This window comes from Mangifera indica, chromosome 3, assembly GCF_011075055.1.
Source record: "Mangifera indica cultivar Alphonso chromosome 3, CATAS_Mindica_2.1, whole genome shotgun sequence".
Lineage (NCBI taxonomy): Eukaryota > Viridiplantae > Streptophyta > Magnoliopsida > Sapindales > Anacardiaceae > Mangifera > Mangifera indica.
In genome coordinates, this window is record NC_058139.1 from 7,380,193 (window position 1) to 7,403,775 (window position 23,583).

The 23,583-nt window shown below is 35.3% G+C and overlaps 3 protein-coding genes and 1 long non-coding RNA gene across 5 annotated transcripts; 3 read left to right on the forward strand and 1 right to left on the reverse strand.

Moving 5' to 3' along the window:
* Positions 1 to 252: 252 nt before the first annotated feature.
* LOC123211255 lies at positions 253 to 6,720 on the reverse strand. Of its 2 annotated transcripts, XM_044629861.1 has the most exons (15): positions 6,391 to 6,720; positions 5,118 to 5,511; positions 4,844 to 5,021; positions 4,590 to 4,729; positions 3,308 to 4,511; positions 3,107 to 3,207; positions 2,796 to 2,940; positions 2,272 to 2,340; positions 2,116 to 2,161; positions 1,654 to 2,018; positions 1,496 to 1,575; positions 1,258 to 1,393; positions 999 to 1,182; positions 828 to 910; positions 253 to 658 (listed from the first exon to the last, which is right to left on the reverse strand). In XM_044629861.1, the coding sequence occupies exons 1-15, from the start codon at positions 6,494 to 6,496 to the stop codon at positions 527 to 529; spliced, it is 3,363 nt and encodes a 1,120-aa protein (XP_044485796.1). In that variant the 5' UTR covers positions 6,497 to 6,720; the 3' UTR covers positions 253 to 526. The 2 variants fall into 2 exon arrangements, with proteins under 2 accessions (XP_044485796.1, XP_044485797.1); XM_044629862.1 differs by lacking the exon at positions 6,391 to 6,720 and having other exon boundaries at positions 4,844 to 5,031; positions 5,118 to 5,254.
* A 1,233-nt stretch (positions 6,721 to 7,953) lies between these two features.
* LOC123211261 lies at positions 7,954 to 13,255 on the forward strand. The gene is made up of 4 exons (XR_006501373.1): positions 7,954 to 8,253; positions 10,692 to 11,072; positions 11,161 to 11,481; positions 11,585 to 13,255. It is a non-coding gene; the product is annotated as an uncharacterized LOC123211261 (long non-coding RNA).
* A 721-nt stretch (positions 13,256 to 13,976) lies between these two features.
* On the forward strand, positions 13,977 to 20,994 carry LOC123211257 (proline-rich receptor-like protein kinase PERK15). The gene is made up of 9 exons (XM_044629865.1): positions 13,977 to 14,532; positions 15,097 to 15,564; positions 16,199 to 16,285; positions 16,394 to 16,464; positions 18,742 to 18,818; positions 18,944 to 19,091; positions 19,698 to 19,856; positions 20,131 to 20,461; positions 20,575 to 20,994. The coding sequence occupies exons 1-8, from the start codon at positions 14,178 to 14,180 to the stop codon at positions 20,440 to 20,442; spliced, it is 1,677 nt and encodes a 558-aa protein (XP_044485800.1). The 5' UTR covers positions 13,977 to 14,177; the 3' UTR covers positions 20,443 to 20,461; positions 20,575 to 20,994.
* Positions 20,995 to 21,469: 475 nt separating this feature from the next.
* Positions 21,470 to 22,235, forward strand: LOC123211258. The gene has a single exon (XM_044629866.1). It carries the CDS (start codon positions 21,628 to 21,630, stop codon positions 22,135 to 22,137), a length of 510 nt encoding a protein of 169 aa, XP_044485801.1. The 5' UTR covers positions 21,470 to 21,627; the 3' UTR covers positions 22,138 to 22,235.
* Positions 22,236 to 23,583: the final 1,348 nt, after the last annotated feature.

Sequence of the window (23,583 nt, forward strand, 5' to 3'; positions counted from 1 at the left end):
AAATACTGGTATTATTTCCAAAATTATGATGCAATGGCCAATGAATTAACAAATTTCTGTAATGCTTATGATTTTCTTGGCAAGGTAGATCAGGTGAACTAAATTTAATGTGGGTGCAATGGTAAATGTATTAACATGCCATCCAAGTTCAGTCAATAAAAATCGAACACCCTTTTAACTCTTTTGGATCACTTTTTTGTTCATAAACAAATTTGGACATCAAATCAAAATAAAGATGAAACAAAACAGACCTTGTAAAAGAAATCTTTGCTTATATATATGCACTTATCTCATGGCTTAATTACAATTTCCTCCAAATGCCAAATCAACAAACTAATTACAAAAAAGTTTAGACCTATCAATCAATCAATGATTTTGATGCTATCATTCACAATGAGGAATGTTTTCAGTCGTGAATAAACAGAAACCGATAATGGACGCATCATCTCAAGCTATGTACCAGAAGAAGAAACACCAAACCACGATTATCCCATCTTTGAAAATTAATTGGAGAAGCAAATTTCCGTTATGATTTAAAATCACCAAATTTATGTTTTTCTTCATGCAACTGCTTGAAGACATAATCCAGTTCCGGAAGTGCAGACAACAATAGCAGCTCAAGAAGGTCAAATGCCAATTGCTTCAAACAAACAGGTGACTGCAGACAGGTAACAGTTACCACAAGTTTGTTAGAATTGCTCCAAACCAGAAGAATCTTATATATTTTTGGTATCACGAGACAGCAATTATCAAAAGCCTTCTAATATTACACTTGCTATAGTAGGCATTACCGCTTCTTAAGGAAACAAAGCAGATTATATCCTTACCTGAATAAAAAAGTAGAGATCCTTAGCACATTGTTCATACTCCTTACGACCAACAAGGCCTACAATAGCAGCTGGGGCTTTGTCTGCATAGAAATGAACTTTCTTATTTGCATATATTAGCCACAGGCAATGCAGAAATAAACTGCAGAGGGGAAGGAAGAAAAATAGTACCAATCATTAGTTCATACACAAGCTTTGCATTTCGTTCCATGTCCTGTTTTTGCTCTTCAGTTAACTTAGGAGAGATTGGCGAAGGTTGCTGACGATGGGGAGAACTTGGCAATGGGCTGCTGGGTTGTGGTGCTTGTCGTCGCTTTGGATGTTTGGTTATGAATATTCCATCAGGCCAAAGTATCTAGATGAATCACATAAGAGCTTAATATCAGGACTAATCCATGAGCAATGGGATTGAATAAAATCAAATTATTACCTGCTCAACCCTTTTGATACCAGAAGCAACCACTGATCCTCTGCGTAAAAGCTGAATTTTCTCTATTAACCAATCATCAAAGGCATCGCCCATCCCAAGTTGTAGAACCTGTTTGGCCACCCAAAATGCCTTCCGCCTGTGATGCACACAACATTATTTCTCAGTATTTCCTAGTGAGACTTTGAAAACCAGATCATTATATTATCACAACATTCTACAGTTGTATGTATATTTGTACCTTATCCACCCACCATCTTGGAGCTGGAAAATGACATCTACTAAATCTAATATGGGGGCACTTAAGTTAGGCGGCACCCACTGCATGCAAATTTGTGTTAAAAACCTGAGCATAAGATGAATATCACAAAGTATTATCTAGAATGGACACATAATTACCTCACTAGGTAGGGTTGGATCAGTGGCAGCATCAAGCAACTCAGATTTCTCCACTGAACCATCATTCTCTTTTCCTTTCACAATTTTACCCAAGTTTCTGAAATATGACGAATTATTCAGCACCTTATTATCTGAACCACTTCCAGGGTCATCTAATGACTTCCCAAGTTCTTTATTATTGGCCTTTAATGGAGAATGAGACATTTCTTTCGCATGACTTTTTTTACCATCAGCAATAAAATTATCCTTCACTTGCTGTGTTGATTCCTTGCTTTCAGAGCCAAAATGTTCCCTCCTGGAGGATGGACTGACTACTGGCCAAGCAGTATTTGAAACCTTTTCAGATGGTTTATCTTCAAGGTCAACTAGAAAATTCAAACACAATATGAAAATGAACAAATACTCAAGAGAAAGGCAGGAAAAAAGTACGCAAATGCACATTGAGCATTGAGCACGGTTTACCTGATAATGTTTCGACAATAGAGAAGGAATTTGAGAATACATATGTCTGCATCACACAAAGTAAAGCATGCATAATTGTTTAAGCTGTTGAACAGCCCCCACCATTGCTGGTGATATATTTAAACAATCAGAGAAGGAAAAAAATAAATACTAAACCTGGGAATCTACGCTAAGAAAGTCCCAAACTTCAATTGATCCAGAAACTGTAGGAAGCTGCAGGAGTTTCTGAGGACCACAAACAGATTGAGTGTTTACTAAAAGATTGGAAGAATAAAACGGATACATTGTGAAGTTGAACAAAGAAAAACAGATTAGTTTGAGAAAGCATAAATTCATTTCTATTATGTATGGTAACATTAAATCTCAAATGTAGTGCCTACTGCCAAATAAAAAATTTGTAAAAAACAAAAGGAAGAAAACACAAACTTAAAAATATGTAAAAAAATTAAGACCCTTCACTGCTATAATCTAAAATCTTTTCAATGTAACAGCATAACAGTCAGCCCATTAAGAATCAGGATTGGATTTTCTGTTTTAAAATAATTGATCAGGCCATAAGGAATCCTAGTCAGAATACACAGTAAAACATACAATATCTAGAGGTAAACATCAATCCAAACTTTGCAATTCAACAGGCATATCCAAACTAGAACACCAAAAAAGTGATTACAATAGTTGACCTTCAAATATCTGTCAAGCAATTTACACCGTTCTTGAATGACAGGTACATCTAAACCTGTTGACAGAAAATGTTTTGGAGGCAAATGAAGATTGTACTCTTGAAAAAATTTAAGACGTCGATGCAGCTCCTCAAAATGTCGGAACCTGAGGATACCAACAACACTTAGTGGCAGACAAGTAGTTTAACTTGAATAGAACTTTACAGTGAAGCTCTGATTATAAGTTTAAATATTCTACCGTAAGGATGAAACAAAAAAGAATAATAATTATATAATGCATCAACCGAAGAAGTATGCCGAAAATTTATCACCTTCTTTTGATAGACCAACTATTACTATTTGCATCTGTCACAGATATTGAATAAACAGCAAATGTTCTAGAGCCACCCTTCACAATATTTGCACCACGTACCTGCAACAGCAAATGGGTTCACATTCTTTACGTATTTTAGTGTATCAGAAGACCAAAAATAAGAATGCTTGGACAAGGTACCAAGCTTCATGCTAAATACCTCACATCTCAACTTAAAAAAAGAATCCACCATCAACGAACTTTGCTGGGAAGTAACACTTGAACTACGACTTTCTGGTATTGAAATAAAGGATGCAGAAGAAGAAGCAGCTGCTCCGCTTTGAAATCTACCCAAAATTTCACTCTCAGAATCATCACTTGACTCGTCAATTTTAGCTAGTCCATTTAATGAACTAAGTATATCCTGTCCATCCCCAGATAAGAAGCTTGTCCTCTCAACCTCTTGCCAAACGGGTGATTTCTGACTGCTCAATCTAAACCTTTTCCGGCCAGAATGTGTTCGAGGTAATCCATATTGAACCTGTCTTCTACCACTCCTCTTTGAGATATGGCCATCAGGACTTTCAAGTGGATGATGAATGTGAGAAACAGCCACATTTCTGTTACTCTTTCCATCCCAAACTTTAGTTCCTGGAGAATCAAGACCTAGTGCTTCTGTTTCTTCATCTTCTGAAGTATACAAACTACTGCTCCCTGATTCAACCTCCTCCAAGGGCATGAGGCTGTCATCATGTTCTTGGTATGAAGTGGCAGAAGAGCAATTTGATATCTTCCTATCTGCATATTGATCAGCATGCCCATCTTGTGAAGTGTGGCTCCTGAGGGCATTAGCCTTGATCATACTATCTTTTCCTTTGGAATTTGGTGTTGCCTTCAAAGAATCCACTGAAACACACTTCCCAGCAGAACACTGTGGGACTTGCTCAATTACTTGATTTTCGCCTTCCTTCTTTCTGTAATTCCTACCTTTTGCCCACATATTCTCAAAATGTTCTGGAGCAAGGGCTTGAGTTTTTCTGCGATAAATTTGATCTAACATGTCACCCCATTCTCCTCCTGATCTGCGTTGTTGAATAAATTTTCCATCACTAGGTTGGGTGTTCAATGGCAATGAGCTCCATGAACGGGAGGCTCGAGTATCCATGGAAAGCAATGGATCTTTCGAATAATGTGTACCATTTAGATCATCTTTTGTATCTGCAACAGCAGTATTTCTAGACTGATCATTTTTTAACTGTACAAGTTCAACACCAGTGACAGAAGGATCTAGAATCCTCGAAAAGTGATCAGAGGAGATCCTGGGAGACCCATTGGGTTTGGACTGGGATGTCTCTTGTGCTGCTCCAGATCCCCTACTCTTGCTCATATTAATGGATAAGAATACAATCCTTTCATTGATAAACCTAAAACAAAATCACATAATGCTGAGAACAGGAAAAAAAAGAATAAACAACATGTAGGCAAAATAGAAGGAAATTTACTTTGGGCTGGCCAAATTTAAGACTGGTCGCATCACTGCACAAGAAAGCAGCTCCCTGACAATATAACGAAAGAAAGAACACTGAAGATCTTCAGGTCTGAATGTGAAAGAAATGAGACCCTCCATTATGCATTGCAAAACCTGCAATATAAGGTGAAGAAAGTGTTCTCAGCATTGACGGCACAAGCAGAAATAGTCAAGAAACAATAGCTTCACCTTACAGGTATTTGGAGATGAAAATACAAAGAGAAAAACCTTGTGCTCAGCTTCAGCAGAAAATAAAGCAGGGTGCAACTTGTCCTCAGCAGCCAAAACACGCCTTATTTCCATGTCTCTGACTTCAATAGTAAGAGTTTCCGATTGGTGCTTTTCAATCTTAGCCTGACTAGCACGAAAAAGCTCCACGTGGGTGCAAATGAGAGTAACAAGATCCCTGTATCATTCTAGAAGAACATTAGTTCCCAAGTCATTACACTCTTAATTTCAAGCAAATGGAATTTAGAAACACAATGAGGGGAAGAGCTTAAACCTTGTCAACAGATCAATAAGATTTATATTCCTCATTCGACCTGACAACTCCCCTAGAACACCATTTATGATATGTACAAGTTCCTCAGGGCCTTCTTTATCAGGTGTTAAACGTGAGTACCAGAGGTCTGTAATCCACTCAGAAACTAAATGCCTTGTGAATGTATCAATTGCATCCTCAACAACAGGAGAATTGACATTCCTTCTCCAGTCAGAACGTCCAACAATTTTGGTACAGTCTGGAGGTTTATTTTGAGACACTATGTTTCCTGAGGAAGGTTTACTACTGTATGATGCAGCTTTTCTCCTCATTTCAAAGTCTATAGCGAAATACCGAAGCAGGATAATTAAGGAGGCAGCAGCAGGCAAGTTTACCAAAACAGAAGAGCTTGTCACTGCAATAAGGATTTGAACACTCGTAACAATTAAAAATGTGAAGGTGCAAAAATAACGAAAATTACTAACAAAGTGATTGGCATGGAGAACATATATTTAGGTACTTTTTGATCCCTAAATCACTTGTAATCTGACAAAGGACAAGACATATAGCCCCCAGAGACAAGCATTAACTGATCTGAAAAACCTGATATTCTCCAGAAACCCAGAACCCCAAAAATTCCTGACTCAGATATTGAGATTGCTAAGCAAATATATAGCAAAATTGAGTAACTACAAGCCAAAGAAATGACAGCGCATAGAGTTGTGCAATGATGGAAAAGAAGGTGAGAAATAATGGGAATTATTTGTGGCATGCAAAAGGCAAAGATAACAACAAGCTGAAAGGGCACTAACTTGTACTTTGAATAAACATCCAAAGTCGCCATAATCCCACACTATAATCTTTAAATTTGATAAAAATAAGTGATACCACAAACTCAGCCACAGTCGCTGCTCAACAAAATCTCAATTCTGATAAACAAATTAAGACATTTTGACTAACAATTCAAATGACAGTTAAATGCTTTGTTGATTGACTAAACCAAATTTATTCCAGAACTTCAAGGTCATCTGGATGCCTATCGAGTATCTGTCTGCAAATAGTATTCAATTTGCAACCTATTAACACCATATAAACTGATTTATAGCCCTTCACCAACCAACCGTACAAGGTACAATGATTTTCTTCACCACTATGAACTCTACTAAAGCAACTCCAAACCTTTCTAAGACTACCTCAGCTCTTCGTTCAGTGCCCATTTCACTGGACTTCAATATCCGATTCATAAAAGAATCAACATAATTTCGCAATCAAAGAAGAATTAAACGACACTTACATGACATTAAGTATGACAACCCGACGACGCATATCACCAAAAACACAATCCTCTTCTTCGCCTCCTCCACCAAGTCTCGAATCATCACTTGCTTCTGCGAGCTCATCTTCTGCTTCAAATCACAATTAAGAAAAAAAATCTATAACCTGCAATCGATTCTCGATCCCAACATCATGTCAAATGCTGAATATAAAACCACGAATAACTTTGATCGATTGTTCGTTTGTATAAGGAGAAAAATGAGAATCAAAGAGTGAATAATTATTTAGTTATACATACATTCAACGCAAAGACTGTTAGGTTTTTGAGTCTGTGGTAAAATTAATTTTAATTTTCGAGCCGTGGGAGAGAAAAAAAAAATACCAATTCTGATTTAATTTTCTCTAGCTTTCTGTCACTTTCTCGGGTTCTAATTTTTTTTTTTTGCGTAAAATTAAAATTGATTTTAAAGTGATGAATCGATCAACTGGCTAATGCCAAGTATAATATACTATTAGGCTGTGTTTGGGTGATTTTTTTTTTTTTTTTGGTGGGGGTGTTGGGGGGATTGTGTTGTGGTGTGGTTAATCGTTTTATGATTTGTGATCGGGAGTCTTTGGATCAAAACGACAGCACGTTAAAACTATCTAATTACGGAGATAACTGAAAAATTAATGGATCCAATTTAATTCATATATTTATTGTTTTTTTTTTGTGAATTTAAGAGTTAAATGTCGATTTTTAAAAATTTTCGAAATTAAAATTTAGTTATATTTAAGATTAGCTTCTAATTTTCCAAATTTGTTAACATAAAGAATTATCTTTGATTCATATTTATTTTCTTTCACGCTATAAATTAAAACATAAAATGCGGTCATGGCTATTGATAATTTGACAATAATCTTCTATAATAACGATTTTAATCATGTAATTACAAATTTATGAAATGAAAGTTCATTTAAATATTAAAAATAATTTATTAGACGCTTTCATTATTTTTATTTTTTTAGGGGTAAAAATACCATAATTTTCTTTTAAAATATTTTTTTGGTGCATTTTTATCGATATGGCTATGATGGGTGAAACAATTGACTGCAAGTTCTTCAAATTCTTAATTTTAAAATGAAACCCAACCAAGCAACGCATCTTTTACAATTTTATAAAGATAAATGATTATTTTTATTCAAAATTTGATGAGGCAATAAATTTTTTATTTAATTTAAAAAAATTTATCCTCTCACTTATTCATTAAAGTTATACGATAATTTTAACAGTTAAAAATATTTTATAATTTTTTAATATATATTTTTTATATTTAAAGTAATTTGAAATATAAATAAACTCAAAAAAAGCAACTTAAAATGTAAGCATATTAAAAAAGTCCTTAATTTTGATTGAAAAATTTTAAAAAAGTTTGTTTAAATATTTGAATTTTTAAATATTAAAAGGTAGAATATTGGGATTTTACTGTATTATAGGCGGGAAAAGTTCTGTTGGCCAAAAAACACTATTACTGAGAGGAGAAGATATCAATCCATATAAACGTAAGGCTTAGAAAATGAGTTTAAATATCCCGAGAATAAACCTGAAATTTTAAAAAAGTTGCTCTCTCTTTCTTCATTCTACTCTTTGCCTCTCTATTCTTTCTCTCACTCTTCTGGTACAAAAGCCTAAGCTTCCACTTTCACACAGAAGTCGAAAAGAAGGCACTCTCCTGCTGACCTTCTTGCTTTCTTATCATACTGAGCTTGTTGTGTTTTAATCTAATTTATTCAACTTCACTTGCTTGCACTTTACTGGTTGTCTTTCTTCTACTTCTCTGAGGGACAATGACTATGACTTTACCTTGGAGGAAAAATTTTATAGGAGTTGCGGTCGGATATGGTAAGATCTAAAGTAATTGCACTTTAATTGTGATTATTAACGCTGAAGAGAATGATTGCCTAATAATAAAAAATGATTGTTTAATGTTTGATAGATTACGAAACTCATGATAAATTTGGTTTTTGTTTCTGTTTTGTGGCTTTTATGAGAAATCATGTTTTGCTTTAGACTTATCCATGGGTTGCGGTCTAGAGCAATGCTTATCTACTAATCATTAGGTGTCACTAAGGGTTTTATGTGTGAGTTCAATCGAAAAGAAATTTTGATTACATATCACGTAGTAACTTTAACATATTAATGAAGTGTTTTGTAAATCTAGGGATGGTGTAACAATTATTTAATGTTTGGATTTGTTCTATAGACTTGTCTTTCTTCTCCAAATTTCTTGATGAATATCACTAGCATCAGAGGTTTTAATGGCTGAAAAAGAGGGATAAAGAGCTTAACAGCTAAAGCTGGCAGGAGTATTTACCAAGTTGGGCTGTCTAATACTCGAGTCAGTACGATACACGGGGTAAGAGCTCGTAAATGAGTATTGAAGAGAATTAGTAGTGATAGGAACTCAGTAGGCGAAAATATGGAGAGGCAATAGCTTTACTGAGATTCAAGAGAATTAAGATTCAGTGAAGAAGAAGCGATTTTAGGAAAACCTCAAATTTTCCGAAAAACTTCCTTTTCAAGACAAACAACTTTCCTTTGCATAGCACTACGGTTTCTGATGGCTGGCTGCCAAGTGGTTTGCTTGAACACTGACAGGTACAGGACCATCATATGTTCCCTGTAATGGTGAGCTATGTAGATGATGATGTGGCAAAGCTCTAGAGGTACGTCTGCTTACAACTTTATATGTGTCAGTCTACTGTGGAGAGAAAAGAGTCTTCTGCTCCATTTAACATGTCAGTGAGGGTCCTGATTGCCTTGCACTACAAGTAACATGTCAATGAGAGCCCACTAAAACATGGAGTGATCGCCACAACCCTAGAAATGCTGACTTATTACTATTTTGTGAGCGCTTTCCTACTAGGGCAAGTAAAGATTGGATATGTCAATTTGCACATTTTCCTGTCGCTGCTGTTCTATCAATGCTGGGCAAACAACTCTATTGGTACTGATTGGGGTCTGACAACTCTACAATGGAAAGTCAATTATTTAGAAAAAACTAATAATAGTTCACTTCATCAGGATATAACTTAAGTATGATGTTATAAACTGGCATTGTAATATTGCAATAAATTGGTAGATATATTAAGAAAAATGATAAAAATGAAGACACCTGAAGGAATTCGTGGTCCTGCAGGCTGCTGGTATGCTTTCACATACAGAGTCCTTGGACTGCAAGTCTAAAGAAGGGCCATCCTATTACCAAGCTTAGTAATCTAACATTGACACATTTACATGTGGGTATATAGATTCCTAACTTGACAACTGAATGGACTAAAAACCAAATGAAATCTAACTTAATCACAACAAAACAAAAAGCGATTAAAAATATAAGAGTGTGTAGAAAAGCTGGATAAAATCTTGATATTCAACGACAGAAAATTTAATGAAATACCTTTTTCGGTATAGAAGATTGTTGGGTGGTTCCACCCAAATGTGGGTTTCATGAAAGGTAGAAGGAGGCGAGAAGCAGATAGAAAAGGGAGCAGCAAGGGTTTTTTGCTGAAAGAGAAGAGAAAGAAAAGAGTGTTTCCCAACAAAGATATTTCGGTCGATACAACAATGAGATATTTTTCTTTTGTGTACACCTTTGGCATCCATTATTTTTATGTGTGTTTGTGCATTCATTTTTGTCTCTCGTTAGTAACCTTGGTGGGGGTTGCGCATATATTTTCTCTTCGTTTTTCAATCGGAAGCTAGAACAATGAGCGAGGGCTAAGGCTAACAAACAAGGGCTGGGTTGTGTATGAGAAGAAAAGTTGTGATTTCTTTTGTTGTATTCTTATTATATTTATGTTATCTTATGAAAATTTTACTGGTGATTCTAATTTTTCAGACCTTGACTGCCATAGTTCATTTCCAGAATTAAATAACAGGGTTTTCTCAAAAGCTCTTTCTCTTCACTCATTTTTTAATGAAAAATCTGATGGCTATAATACTGTCATTTGTGTTTCTTTCCATCTGAATTCGACCTCTCGGATTACAAAATGCGTGGATTTCCAATCTGGCATCTTACTTGTTTATAAACTCGTGTAACGGAATTTGTTTCTTAATGAGAATTGTGAAGAATTTCTGACTATCAATTCCTCTGATTTTCAGCTTGTAATCTATAGAATTTCTCAATTTCGTATCTTGTTTCTGTCCAAGAAGTAATTTTCCCTTTATAATATTGTAAGAACTTAAAGGTACTATAACTAGATAATCGGATGAAGATTATTAAATGGTCATTTACAATTTTTATTTTCGTATAATTTAGTCAACATTGTTTTTTATCATAGGTTTCTGGATTGTTGAGCTCATGCCCAGATGGCATGGGCAACAATAATGTTTCTCCACCAGCAATTAATCCTGGGATTTTGCAGTCCACATTTACTTGTGAAAAACTAAAGACGGCAACAGACAATTTCTCTATAGCCAACCTCCTTGGTCAAGAGAGTTTCGGATATGTCCATTGGGGAGTCGTCACCAATGGAAAATTGGTTGCAAGCAAACAGCTAAAACCTGGTAGTCTACAATGGGAATGTGAATTTCAGGCAGAGATTGAGATCATCAGTTGTGTTCAACACAGAAATCTTGTCTATCTGGTTGGATACCACATTTCTGACGCCCAGACATTGCTTGTTTATGGGTTTGTTCCGAACAAAACCTTGGAATACATGGTTAGTGATTTCTTTCTGTGATTTGATTCCGTTCCTTAGATGAGTATAATATTTTTGTATAATGAATTTACTTGTTTGTTTTACTCAGGTGGCTGATTTTGGACTTGCAAAGTACTCTTTTAAATACTGATACTCATGTCTTTTACCCGAGACATGGCATCTTTTGGGTAATGTACAATTGTTGCCGCCTTTCACAAAAGTAGTGACCTATAGTCTCGACCCAGTCCTCTGTCTCCTCTCATATACATTCACCAAAATGCAGTTACGTGGCTCCGTATTATGCTGCATCTGGGAAGCTCAACGATAAATCAGATGTCCTTTCCTTTGGGTTCTGCAACTGGAGCTGATTTCTAGGATCCTGCCTTTTTACAAAAATCATTTATTTGTTAATGATGGCACTGTTGACTGGGTATGTATTCTCTCTAATGAGCTCCATTATTTTTAATATGACTACATCTATGACGTGATATGTCCTCTGGGAATGCAATTTTGAGTTGGAAAATTATATTCAGGAAATATGGCTGAAAAAAAATTATGAATTTCCAATTGCCCTTCTGCTCACAAAAGCTCTGGAACACCACCACTTTGAGGCTCTTGTTGATTCGAAGTTGCAGTATGACCCACGTGAAGTGGCTCGAATGGTTCCTTGTGCTGCCTTTTGTGTACGCCATTCAGATAAGCATTTTCTACGAATGATCCAGGTACGTGAATTCCTAAGCCTTCATCATCAGGTTGATTTCATTTCATTTATTATTGTCCGATGAAGTAACCAAGTTTTAGATGCAGTTTCAGTCATTTGCAAATTGACTTTTCATTGCAACTAAAAGTGATTTTAGGGATTGAATTGTAGGATTGAACCCCCGATAACCTCTATGCAGCTATCATTCAGGCATATATGTTAGTTGACACAGAATTGATGGCAACTGGAATAAAAACATGAGGAGAAAAAGTCTAGATGACAGAGATGAAAGTTGTCTATTTCAGAGAGATAATCAAATAAAAATAGTACATTTTAATTAACTGATAAAGACTCAAATGGGACATCACATAAACTATTGAACAAAGCATTAAATTGGTGGATTGGAAGGAAGTAGGACACCCCCATGTGACTACATGATTTCCATCCACTAAACCAACAAAGCAAAGCATGATCTTCTACGAACCAACATAAAAAATATAAAATATGGAATAATTGTCATGTAACTACTACAAGTTTGGGACCACATTGAAGACTTCTTTCAACTTATTCTAAAATACGAAACTTCCAGAGAATGAAACTTTACAACTTGGGATAGCTAAGTCCATTGGTAAAGCCGTCAGTAACTTGATCATATGTCGAACAATATTTTATCTTGATCAATTATTCAATGACAATTGTTCGATTAAAGTGATAGACGAAGCTTAATATATTGTGTTCTTCATGAAATAGGAATTCTTGTTCATCAAAATTGTTGTTTTGTTGTAAAAAAAAAAAAATAAATAAATCTTCCTTGCTTTTTCATGCTTTTGGTTCGATGATTGATTCACATGTAGGTAATGTTGTACATCATTAACCATCTTATGTATCTTTTTAATGTTCATGTGTCCTAACCAAAGGTGGTAAAGATATGTTTGATTAATGTTGGACAATCTGATTTTTTTATTATACATTTATTGTTTTGAATCGTTAATTGATGACACATTTGATTTTTAAATGTATAAGTTATTAATAATTAATCTAGTACAAATAAATAACTTACCTCTTCTAATGATAAGAAGCCTACTAAAATTAAATTTCGAATAAATTTCTATATATGGTAACATTCTTCCAAAATTACATTGCCTTTCCCTTTCTTCTTCTCCACAAGATAGGTTGGGCAATTCCTTTTTCAATGCCAAGCCTTCCCACTGTGAAAGTACTTGGCTTTCGGCTTGCTTTCTTTCTTAGTAAGAACCTTCTTGGGTGCTATGTTGGCATCCAATTTTTTCTTTCTGTTTTCCTTTCTTATGGGCGAATTTGGAAGTGAAAGCTATAGGAGGATGACCTCTCCCCATTTTCCCTTGATGATGTATAACCCTTTTTGAGTCATGCATGGGGTCTTTAAATTGTACACTATGGTTTAGCTTATATTCTAACTTGATCAAACAAAAAGAGTCATTTAGTGAAGTCTTGGTCTATAATAGAACCAGGAATTTTTGCCCTATTTAGGCAAGTCATCACAACTAACATATGTTCCTTTAAATAAATTAGGTAATTTCTTGTAATTTAAGTTCAAGACATTAATCAATCTGTTTAGACATACATTACTTTATTATAAAATAAGAGTATAATAACCTATTAAGCCAATATTTATATATTAAAATTACTTGTATTTAAAAATGGTGTTTTTATTATTTGTAAAAATAGAAATTAAAAAAATAATGTGACCAGTTAGAAAAACAAGCAATACGTTATCAAAATAGCTTTAAAATAAAAAGTATTTTTATATTTTCTTGTAGTGGGTAAAAGGTTAGAAATAAAGCAAAATTGTATTAAATTTAGTTGATTAAATTAGTAAAAGATTAGAGTTATTAATTATTTTTGTATAAAATATGTTATAATAGAGGAAGTTATTCATTGTTCATTTTAAATGTCCTACCATATAAACAGAAAAAGAAGATTATTAAAAAAACCATTAACTAACATAATCTTACTAGGTAGGTTGATTCAATAACAATCAATAAGTGTTCATATTCTCTTTATTCTAATAATAATTATTGTAATTAATTAATTACAAATAAAATTATTATTGGAAGGGATATACATTTGTATGGATTGCATACACCTTACCTCAATCTAATTATTTAATTTAATTATGACAATAAAAGGTTTAGAACTTTAGAGAATCAATATGGATAATAATTTTCAATCCTTTCTGAACAAAGAGTGAAGAATCCATTAAACGACGGCGCATGTCTAATTTAACTTAATATTCCACAAAACGCACCGCTTCACGGCCAAACTGGGCTCCACTAGCGTCTCGTCCGCGTCAACATGGACACAAAGTATACGAGTCAATCATTAGACAATAGACGAAATCCTCGTCTTCGTGAACAAAAAGAATTTCCACGTGATTTTCTCCGGCGATGGCTTCGTCGCCGACGGCGGTGCCTTCCCCTGCCACGTCACTACCTCTGTCACCTCCCACCAACGGCACGGCTTCGCCTCCGTCTCCTTCTCCTCCCATCAACGGTACCGTTTCAGCGCCTTCGCCAACCAACTCTACCTCTACGGCTGCAGTTTCTCCAACTAATGGATCGAACCCGACATTCACGATCCCATCTCCTAGTGGCCTGCCTCCGGGAGCCATGGCAGGTCTTGTGGTAGGGGTGGTGATAGGTGCTACAATTGTTTTAGCTGCTGTGGGCATTTTCGTCCTTTTCTACAAAAGGAGGAAGCGGAAGCTTGCAGCTCAAAATCTTCCTCAACCGGGTCCCAAAAGTAATTTTCCGTTTATATTTTTATACAATTGTTATGTAGGAACTTCAGATACTGTTGATTTATAATTGTGTGAAAGATCATTTTTATAGTCATTAATAACTTTGCAGTTTGAAAGTATTTAGAAAATACTATTTTGATTATAGGTTTCTGGTTTGTTGAGTTTTTCTTTTGGTGATGGTTTGGAAGCTGCTGAGTTTTGAAATATTTAATTTGTTTTTGTTTTTAACAAGTATGAGGTTGATTTTGCTTTGTTACAACAATTTGTTCAAAGTATTTTGGCTAAAATTAGTACTTGAAGAGTAGGAAGAGCTGAGTTTCTTGACCTTGATTTGTGTTTGGATTTTTCTTTTTTTCAAGTTGCTTTAGTTTTGCTACCATCAGTTACGATATATGCCTTTGGTCAGGTAATTGATGCTATTTGAGTGCTGAATATGGCTTCACTTTGTATATTCTAACTGAAGCTGGTTTAGTATCAAAAATTTCACTTATGTTCTACTTGCTGTATAGTGGCATTCAGCATGATCATGCCTGCTGATATTGTTCTTTTATCTTCTAATTTACCAGATGATCCTTTTTCCAGCCCACTGCGGCAGGGGCAACAGAGTGCTTCTCCACTGGGAGCACCAAAGCCTACTCTACCTGGTTTTGCTTCAAATCCTGTACCCACTGAAGGCTCTGATAAGCCTTTCCCACTTTCTTCCCCAAGCATTAGTCCTGGAAGTTTGCAGAGTGAATTTACTTATGAAGAGCTAAAGATGGCAACAAACAATTTCTCTAATGCAAACCTCCTGGGTCAAGGAGGTTTTGGATATGTCCATAAGGGAGTCCTTCCTAATGGGAAAGTGGTTGCAATCAAACAGCTCAAAGCAGGCAGTGGACAGGGGGAGCGTGAGTTTCAGGCCGAGGTTGAGATCATAAGTCGTGTCCATCACAGACATCTAGTGTCCCTGGTTGGATACTGTATTTCTGGGGCCCAAAGATTGCTTGTTTATGAGTTTGTTCCAAATAAAACCTTGGAATTTCATTTACATGGTTAGTGCTTTCTGTTATAATATTCTGTTGCTTTGGTGAGCAAGAAAGATTCTCACAAATCCCTATATGACTCAATCTTTCAACTTTTCATTCTTTCAAAATTCTCTTGGTGCAATCTTATTGCAATACCTGTTGCATTGAAATGAATTTATTAACTTAATTTTCCTTATTCAAAGTTCTTTAGAAATAAGCATGAATAGTTCTAGCTAGGGCTAGATTTGAATCGAATTTGTTCGAGCTTGACTCAAATGAGCCCGAAACAAGCTAAGCTCAAATGAGTTCAAGCTCGAGCCTGAAAAGTTCAACATTTTCGAGCTCGAGCTTTGGGGTATTTAGCTCGTCAAGCTCATTAGCTTAAAAATTTTGTACAAAATGATGTCATTTTGACCAATATGCATTAAAACAATGTTATTTTAATAACGAGTTAGTTAAAAACTCGATTCGAGCTTAAACCGAATTCAAACTTAGCTCTTTTGAAATGAGCCAAGCTCGAATTTATTTGAAGCGAGCTTAATGAGCCCGAGCTTGAGCTCAGTTCTTGGTTCGGCTCGAATCCAGTCCTAGTTCTAGCAAATTAAAGTGAATTTTATGAACTGTGATACTCTGGTCTCATCATGGTAGTTTACATTTGCAGGAGACGGGAGACCAACTATGGACTGGCCAACTAGAATGAAAATTGCCCTAGGCTCAGCCAGAGGATTGGCCTATCTGCATGAAGACTGTGAGTATTCTTTTAATACTACTTCCTCACCTTAAATTTTAAGTAAATTGTGTGATTCAAGGTATTGCCCTTGAAGATTCACTCCTTTTGAGATCAATTTATCTTCAGGTCAACCCAAGATTATACACCGTGATATAAAGTCTGCTAATATTCTTATCGACAACAACTTTGAGGCAAAGGTACAATGATTAATAGATCTGATGTGTTCCCATTATCATGGTAGACTATAAAATATATCATAAATGTGTAAGAGTTTTTTGGATACTTGAACCATAGCTGCAAAAAGGTCGAAGTGCACTGGCCATTTCACTCTTTGGTCTTCTTCCCATAAAAATTATCGAAGCAACCTCTTAAATTTGAAGATAAACTGAAGTTTTAGCTGCTAAGGATGTTTTCTAAGATTCCTTAAGCATTGCAAGTAGTAAATTTATTCCTTAAGCATACTAGTTATTCAACATCTTATGCAAAATATAAAATATTGTTAATTGAAATTAATAATCCTGATTGAGTCATCACCACAATAGAGCTAAAGCCTAAGTAAGTCTTCCTTTTCCTCCTTACTTATTACATGGTAGTTTTTAGAATGGGGAAAAAATCGATTCGACATAAATGGAAGAGTGGACCTAGCTTCATGTATAATGGGGTTAAGAAACCCTAGGCAAACTTTCCCAATTATAAATTATCATTAATATGATGGGCTTGCCAACATTAGATTACCCAAATAAGTATCAACTCTTCTATAAACCAACATATGATCTTTTGTTTTGCAATTACCCAATGATCATGACTAGGATTTGATGAAATTATCCCAAGCATATTCACAACATAAGCAATATCCGGTCTCACGCAAATTTGAGAATACATTAAACTCTTGGAAACACTAGCATATGCAACATTTTTCATAGGCTCCTCAATATCTTTTTTAGGGCATTCCTCATTGCTTAATTATCTCTTTTAAATACATGAACAATGCTAGAATTGTTGCATGTTGAATTTAGCAAGAACACAATCAACATAGGCCTGTTGAGATAAACCAAGAAGTTTTCTAGTTTTATCTTTATGAATCTCTTTCTCAAAAGCAAAAGATGCTTCTCCAAGATCATTTGTATCAAAACTCCAAGACAACTTCTCCTTTGTTTCATGTAGTAATACCAAATCACTGTTTGCAAGTAAGATATCATCAACATACAATACCATAAAGATAAATGTACTCCTCTGATCTTGTATAGATATAGGAATCAATAGGGTTTTCCTCAAAGCCAAAAATGTGAACTACCTCATGAAATTTAAAATACCATAGATGAGAAGCTTGTTTAAGCCCATAAAGCGTCTTTCTTATTTTACAAACTAGAGTTTCTTTACTAGCTTCTCTAAAACCTTCAAGTTGTTGCATGTCCACATCCTTATAAAAGTTACCATTTAGAAAAGTTGTATTAACATTTATTTTGTGAAGTTTCAAATCAAAATGTGTTGTGGGGTGCATGACAATTCTGAAGGAATATTTAGTAGACACTAGTGAAAAAGTCTCAGTGCAATTAATGTTGTGCTTTTGGGTGTATTCCTCAACAACCAGTCTGACTTTAAATCTCTCCACTTTGCCTTTAGAGTTCAGTTCTGTCTTAAGCAGCAGCTATTTACATCCAACAGACTTAAAACCTTCAAGTAGTTCAACAAGTTCCCATACATCATTTTGGGCTATATATTGCATTTCATCCTTCATAGTCTTTATCCTCTCTGGTGTGTTAGAACTCACCTCTCCTCTTTCGTTTTGTCCTTGGTTATTATCTGTATCATCCTTCTGCCCACTATCTGTTGTCTCCTTCTCACTGTCTGTTCCATCTTTCTTCCCACTTTCTGTCGTCTCCTTCCCACTATCTGTTCCATCTTTCTTCCTGTAATCTGTTGTCTCCTTCCCATAATCCATAACATACTTCTTCCCACTGTCAATTCCCTTCCTACTATCTGTTTTGCCATTCTTCTCACTATTTATTCCTTCCTTCCCTCTATTTATTTGCTGCCTGTAGAATCTATTCAAAGCCTGAGAAACATCAAAAACCTTTACAATATGTGGTTTTCCCATTATCATGGTAGACTTCAAAATATATCATAAATGTGTAACAGTTCTCTGGATACTTGAACCATACCTGCACAAATATTCTTGATTGGTTGAAAGGTTGAAGTGCACTGGCCATTGCACTCTTAGGTCTCCTTCCCTTAAAAATTATTGGAGCAAGCTCTTAAATTGAAGATAAACTGAGTTTTATCTGCTTAGGATGTTTTCTAAGATTCATTGAACATTGCAAGTTGTAAAATTTTTATGATGTGGCGAAAGCATATGGATTATTTCAGACTGCAATCGACTTGAGAAGTCACATTCATGTCAATGTTAGTTCTCAGATTCTAACCTGCTTTAATTGTAACTTCTGTAAATAAATTCACTTGTTTCTTTTACTCAGGTGGCTGATTTTGGACTTGCCAAGTATTCCTTAGATACTGATACTCATGTGTCTACTCGAGTTATGGGAACTTTTGGGTAAAATTCATTTTTCTGTTTCCTTTGTGAATAACTACCCTGCTTGCTTTCACCATATACAATTACTAATAGTGTCATGAACCAATCCTCTCTGTTATCTCTCTTGCACATTCACCAAAATGCAGTTACTTAGCTCCAGAGTATGCTGCATCTGGGAAGCTCACTGATAAATCAGACGTCTTCTCCTTTGGGGTTCTGCTATTGGAGTTGATTACTGGGTTCCGACCTTTTGACAAAAATCATACCTTTGATGATGATAGCATGGTTGACTGGGTATGTATTCTCTTAAATGAGCTCCAGTATGTTTAACAGGGTTAAAACTATGATATTGTATACTCTCTAGGAAATTTGTGGTTGTCGACAGTCTGGCGAAGTATCAAGGGAACAAATCACCTATAAAACTAAGAAAATAATTGATGGTTGGGACAGTGTTTTATCACAGTTCATATCGGGGATTTTACTTTCATTACTTACATAGTCCAGTAACGGTGGGTAAATTTAGTTAATGCAAGAATAAGTTTGATATTTTTAGGTAATGGCCTGTAAAGCAAGAATAAGTTTGAATCATTTGTGGAAACTGATTGAGTATCCAACTGCATGCAACTCTGATAGCGCATCCAGATTTTCACACCCTATAATACCTTTGATGTCTTCTCATGCAATTTGGGTGCATTGATAATTGTTTATAGATGCTCCTTTTTTGTTTTTTTTTTTTTATTACCCTTATATATACTGAGGATACATGTTGTACAAATAAAGAAGGGAAACCTTTGCTGCATCCAGAATATTCCATGGGACATGATGGAAGCCTGGGGTCTTTTCTCTCTTAGTTTGAAAAGTTCATTCAGGAATAAATACTGAAATTATTATGAATTTTAGGCAAAGCCTTTGCTCACTCAAGTTTTGGAAGGAGGCAACTTTGGGCTTCTTGTTGATCCAAAGTTGAAGGAGTATGACTCCAGTGAAATGGTGCGGATGGTTGCTTGTGCTGCTGCTTCTGTACGTCATTCAGCAAGGCGTCGTCCACGAATGAGCCAGGTACTTCCACAAATTGGTTAGTGCGTAGCTTTAGCTCTAACTAAACAAGTTTTCTCACGCTTCCCTGTTTTTTTTTTGCAATCATGACTTCCTCGTTCTTCATAATCAATTTATTGTTAAGTTGGCAAGTTAACAAAATAATCAAATATATGATCCCAATCACTAGTAGTTTGAGAAATTGACTTTTGTTAAAACCAAAGTGATTTTGGAATTGAATTGGAAGATTTGACCCTATGCTTGTTCTATAATCCCTTTGCAACTACAATATGAACAGATAGTTCTTGCATTGGAAGGAAAGATGCCTCTGGAAGAGTTGAATGACGGAATCATGCCAGGGCACAGCTCTGTATATAGTTCATGTGGAAGCTCAGAATATAATTACTCACTGCAATACAGAGAAGACGTGAAGAAATTCAGGAAGTTGGCGCTAGAAAGTGTTGACATTGGTAGTAGTGAATACAGTGAGCAGACTAGTGATTATGGTCCAAACAAATCGAGTTCAAGTACTGAAGACCGGCAAACTACCCAAGAGATGGAACCACCAAAAGGCGAGAAAGACACCAATTTAACTAGCCAAAGCTCTTGACAGCAATTATCATTATCTGGTAAGTCTCATTTTTACTGTTCCCCTCCTTTCTTTCTGCTCTTTTTGCAACATTAACATTCAACATATCAGAAAGTCTTAATCAATAACAAATTTGGGGCCTGTCTTCCACAGATATGTGTAATGAATCAAATTCTGGAAAAGAAGAAAACATCAGTTTGTGCAAGATGAACACGGTTTCTTCACATAGTATAAAAGTTTTTATACTCATGATAATCCAACTGAAATTGAATAGCACAGACAATTCAGTAGGAAAAAAATTTTGTTTCTTAATCTGCATGACCCAATTGAGATCGGCAGCTGCAATTCACTCTCTGAAATGAAATAGTTGAAGAATGGGGAAAGAGTGGTTTTTCGAGTAGATGATACTAGTATTATTTTGGTTGTTTAAAGTGGTGGAACGTAGTATTATTTGTATATGATTAATGTGCATTAACTGAATATTTTAAACTGGATTGGTTCCATTGAGTAGCTACATACAATCTAATATTGTTGTTCATCTTGGGACAAATTAAAAGTAATGTTGTTGGTTTATATAGATGCATGAAGCATGAATTCAAGTATTCTGATTTATATTTACCAGTCACTTTTTTTCTGACCAAGGTTTGAATTTTTCTAAATTAAAAGAGAAAAAAAACCTCTCCTTATTTAACTAAATTAATCAAATTATTTACTTGTTTTTATTACATATGGGAAATTGACTTTTGATTCTATTCCTCCTAATTAGCCAGCCATCCGGTGAGACAATTGTTTACCCCCAGAGAGGAATGTTTTTTACAACTTCTAAAGAAAAATGCTGATTGTGAATCCAGTCACCTGTGAAGGTCAGAGACCACCTTCTTCATGGTTGGAATTTTATCAGGAAAAAGAGTTGTTAAAAATTACCTAGTGACTGGATCTGGATGTGTTCATTCTCCTAAATTTGGATTTAATTTAATTTGATTTTAGTTTATTATATTCATTGATTTAATAAAAGTAGGCTGGGTAGAATCCTATGCACAAATTGGACACGTGGATGTAATCCTGTATGCCACGTACAGATTGCTACCTCCTATATATAAACTGAACTCAGACAAGAACTCTGCAGATCGAGCGGTAGAATTCAGTTGCCAATTAAAATCGAACCGGTTCTGGGTTTTTTCTTCCATTTTTTTAATTTGAAGATCTATGGAAGCTACGAAAGAAGACATAGGTTTGCTAAACAAAATCATCCCACCACGCCTCGAAGATGCGGGTCTCGAAGACTGCGCTTTGCCGCCTGACGCCATCAAAGAAGCCTTTTTTAAAGCCGTCTCCGTCGTCAAGTCAAGCGCCTCTTCTTTCTTACATAGCGACGATGATGTGGAGGACTGCCTAGACGACCCTTGGCCTCAGGCCAAGGAGGTTTCCGACACGGTGGTCGGAGTTTCCTCGCCCCCGGAGGAGCATGGGCCGTGCGGTGTAGTGAAGGGGGATGGGGTTCTGGAGGAGGGTGAAGATAAAGTGGTGGTTACGGGTATAGATGAGGTAGCAGAGGAAAAGTATGACGTGGTGGTGGGTGGCGGTGACGTGACGGAGGGAAAGGGAGTGAGAGGGTGTGTTGAAGGGTTAAAGGGGCTGAAGATCGAGGAGAAAGAGAAGAATAAAAAAGAAAATAAAGAGAGCGAAGGGCCCACTTTGGTTGAAGGATTTGTGTGAGATTAATTAATAGTAATTTGTAGTAATTAATCAAATGGTTTTTGTCTTTGTAGTATTTTAGTGAAGAAATGTTAACAAATTTTCATTGTGGTGTTGAATTCTGGATTTTTTTTTAGGCCTGGAGGGTCCATATTGAATTATTTTCCGACGATAAGTCTGTAGGCCGAAAATTGATTTAGATGGAAATAAGTTTTTAGGCCTTTAACGTAATAAGGAAGCCCAATTGTGAACAATCTTAGGTCAACAAAAATGTCTGAGATGGGCCAAGTTTTAGCCCTACTTCTCATGTACTTGTTCAAGCCCCAAAAGTTGCAAAATTCCATCGCATTTTCTTTACGTTCCCATTAGAAAGAAAAAAGGATGTCTTGTTCTCAATCACAAATTAATGAAGGGCCAAAAAATTCAAAAACAAAACAAATGGAAATGGGAAACAATCAAACACATTGGTAACAACTGTAATGAAAGTATGAAATCATTATAGGATAAGAAATGTGGATATGATTTTGAGATTACATTAAAATTTGGGTCAAAACATTCTAAAACAAAACAAATTAAAACGGGACACAATCAAACACATTGTTAACAACTGTAATGCAAGTATGAAATCATTATAGGATAAGGGACAATGTACATCTCACATATCCATCCATCACATGTGATAAAAATGAAGGGAGACAACCCATTGGAGGTCTAAAGAAACAATATGAAGTGTCAATGTTCAAACCAAACACATTAATTGATAGTCACAATCAAAATAATTGAATCAGTTACATTGCCAAGTAATCCCAATGGTTATCCATCCACCAGTCTTGTTTTCAACTCTCTTTGATGTAGATATACATTAGGGCACCCTCTTATGCAAAGAGACACATTAAGGTACTCAAGGATGTATACGTATGTTGCCTTTTTTGTAAGTGTACAACACTAATCTTATGCAAGGGACATATTAGGGTTGTGAGAAGAATATCAGAAATCTATGCATGTATTATCCAAAGTTATATGTTATTGTATAGATATGTTGTAACACTACTGAAAGAGAGTAATGTTATTTGTATAAGTATACGTAGTTTTATATATTTATCGGAATAATGACGTAAGACTATTGAGGGACATGGGCTTATAAAAATAAAGTTAATCGTTTTAAGAAAAGATCATTCTAATAATATTATCTTTAATGTTGTTGTAATACTAAATGTTATAATATGTTTATCAATTTTAATTCTTGCTTCATCATAAAAAAACCAATTTTATTATTGGAAAATGTCAAAGCATAATGTCAAATAAGTAAATTATTATAGTACTTTTAATTGTTTTAATTTTATAAAATTATTGTATTATATTTGAGAGAGATGTCAAAGATATTACCAAACTCAATGACTGAAATCATATGTGAAAGGTGTGTCTGATGCAATTCTAGTTAGATGCAATTTTAGACATTATAATTCC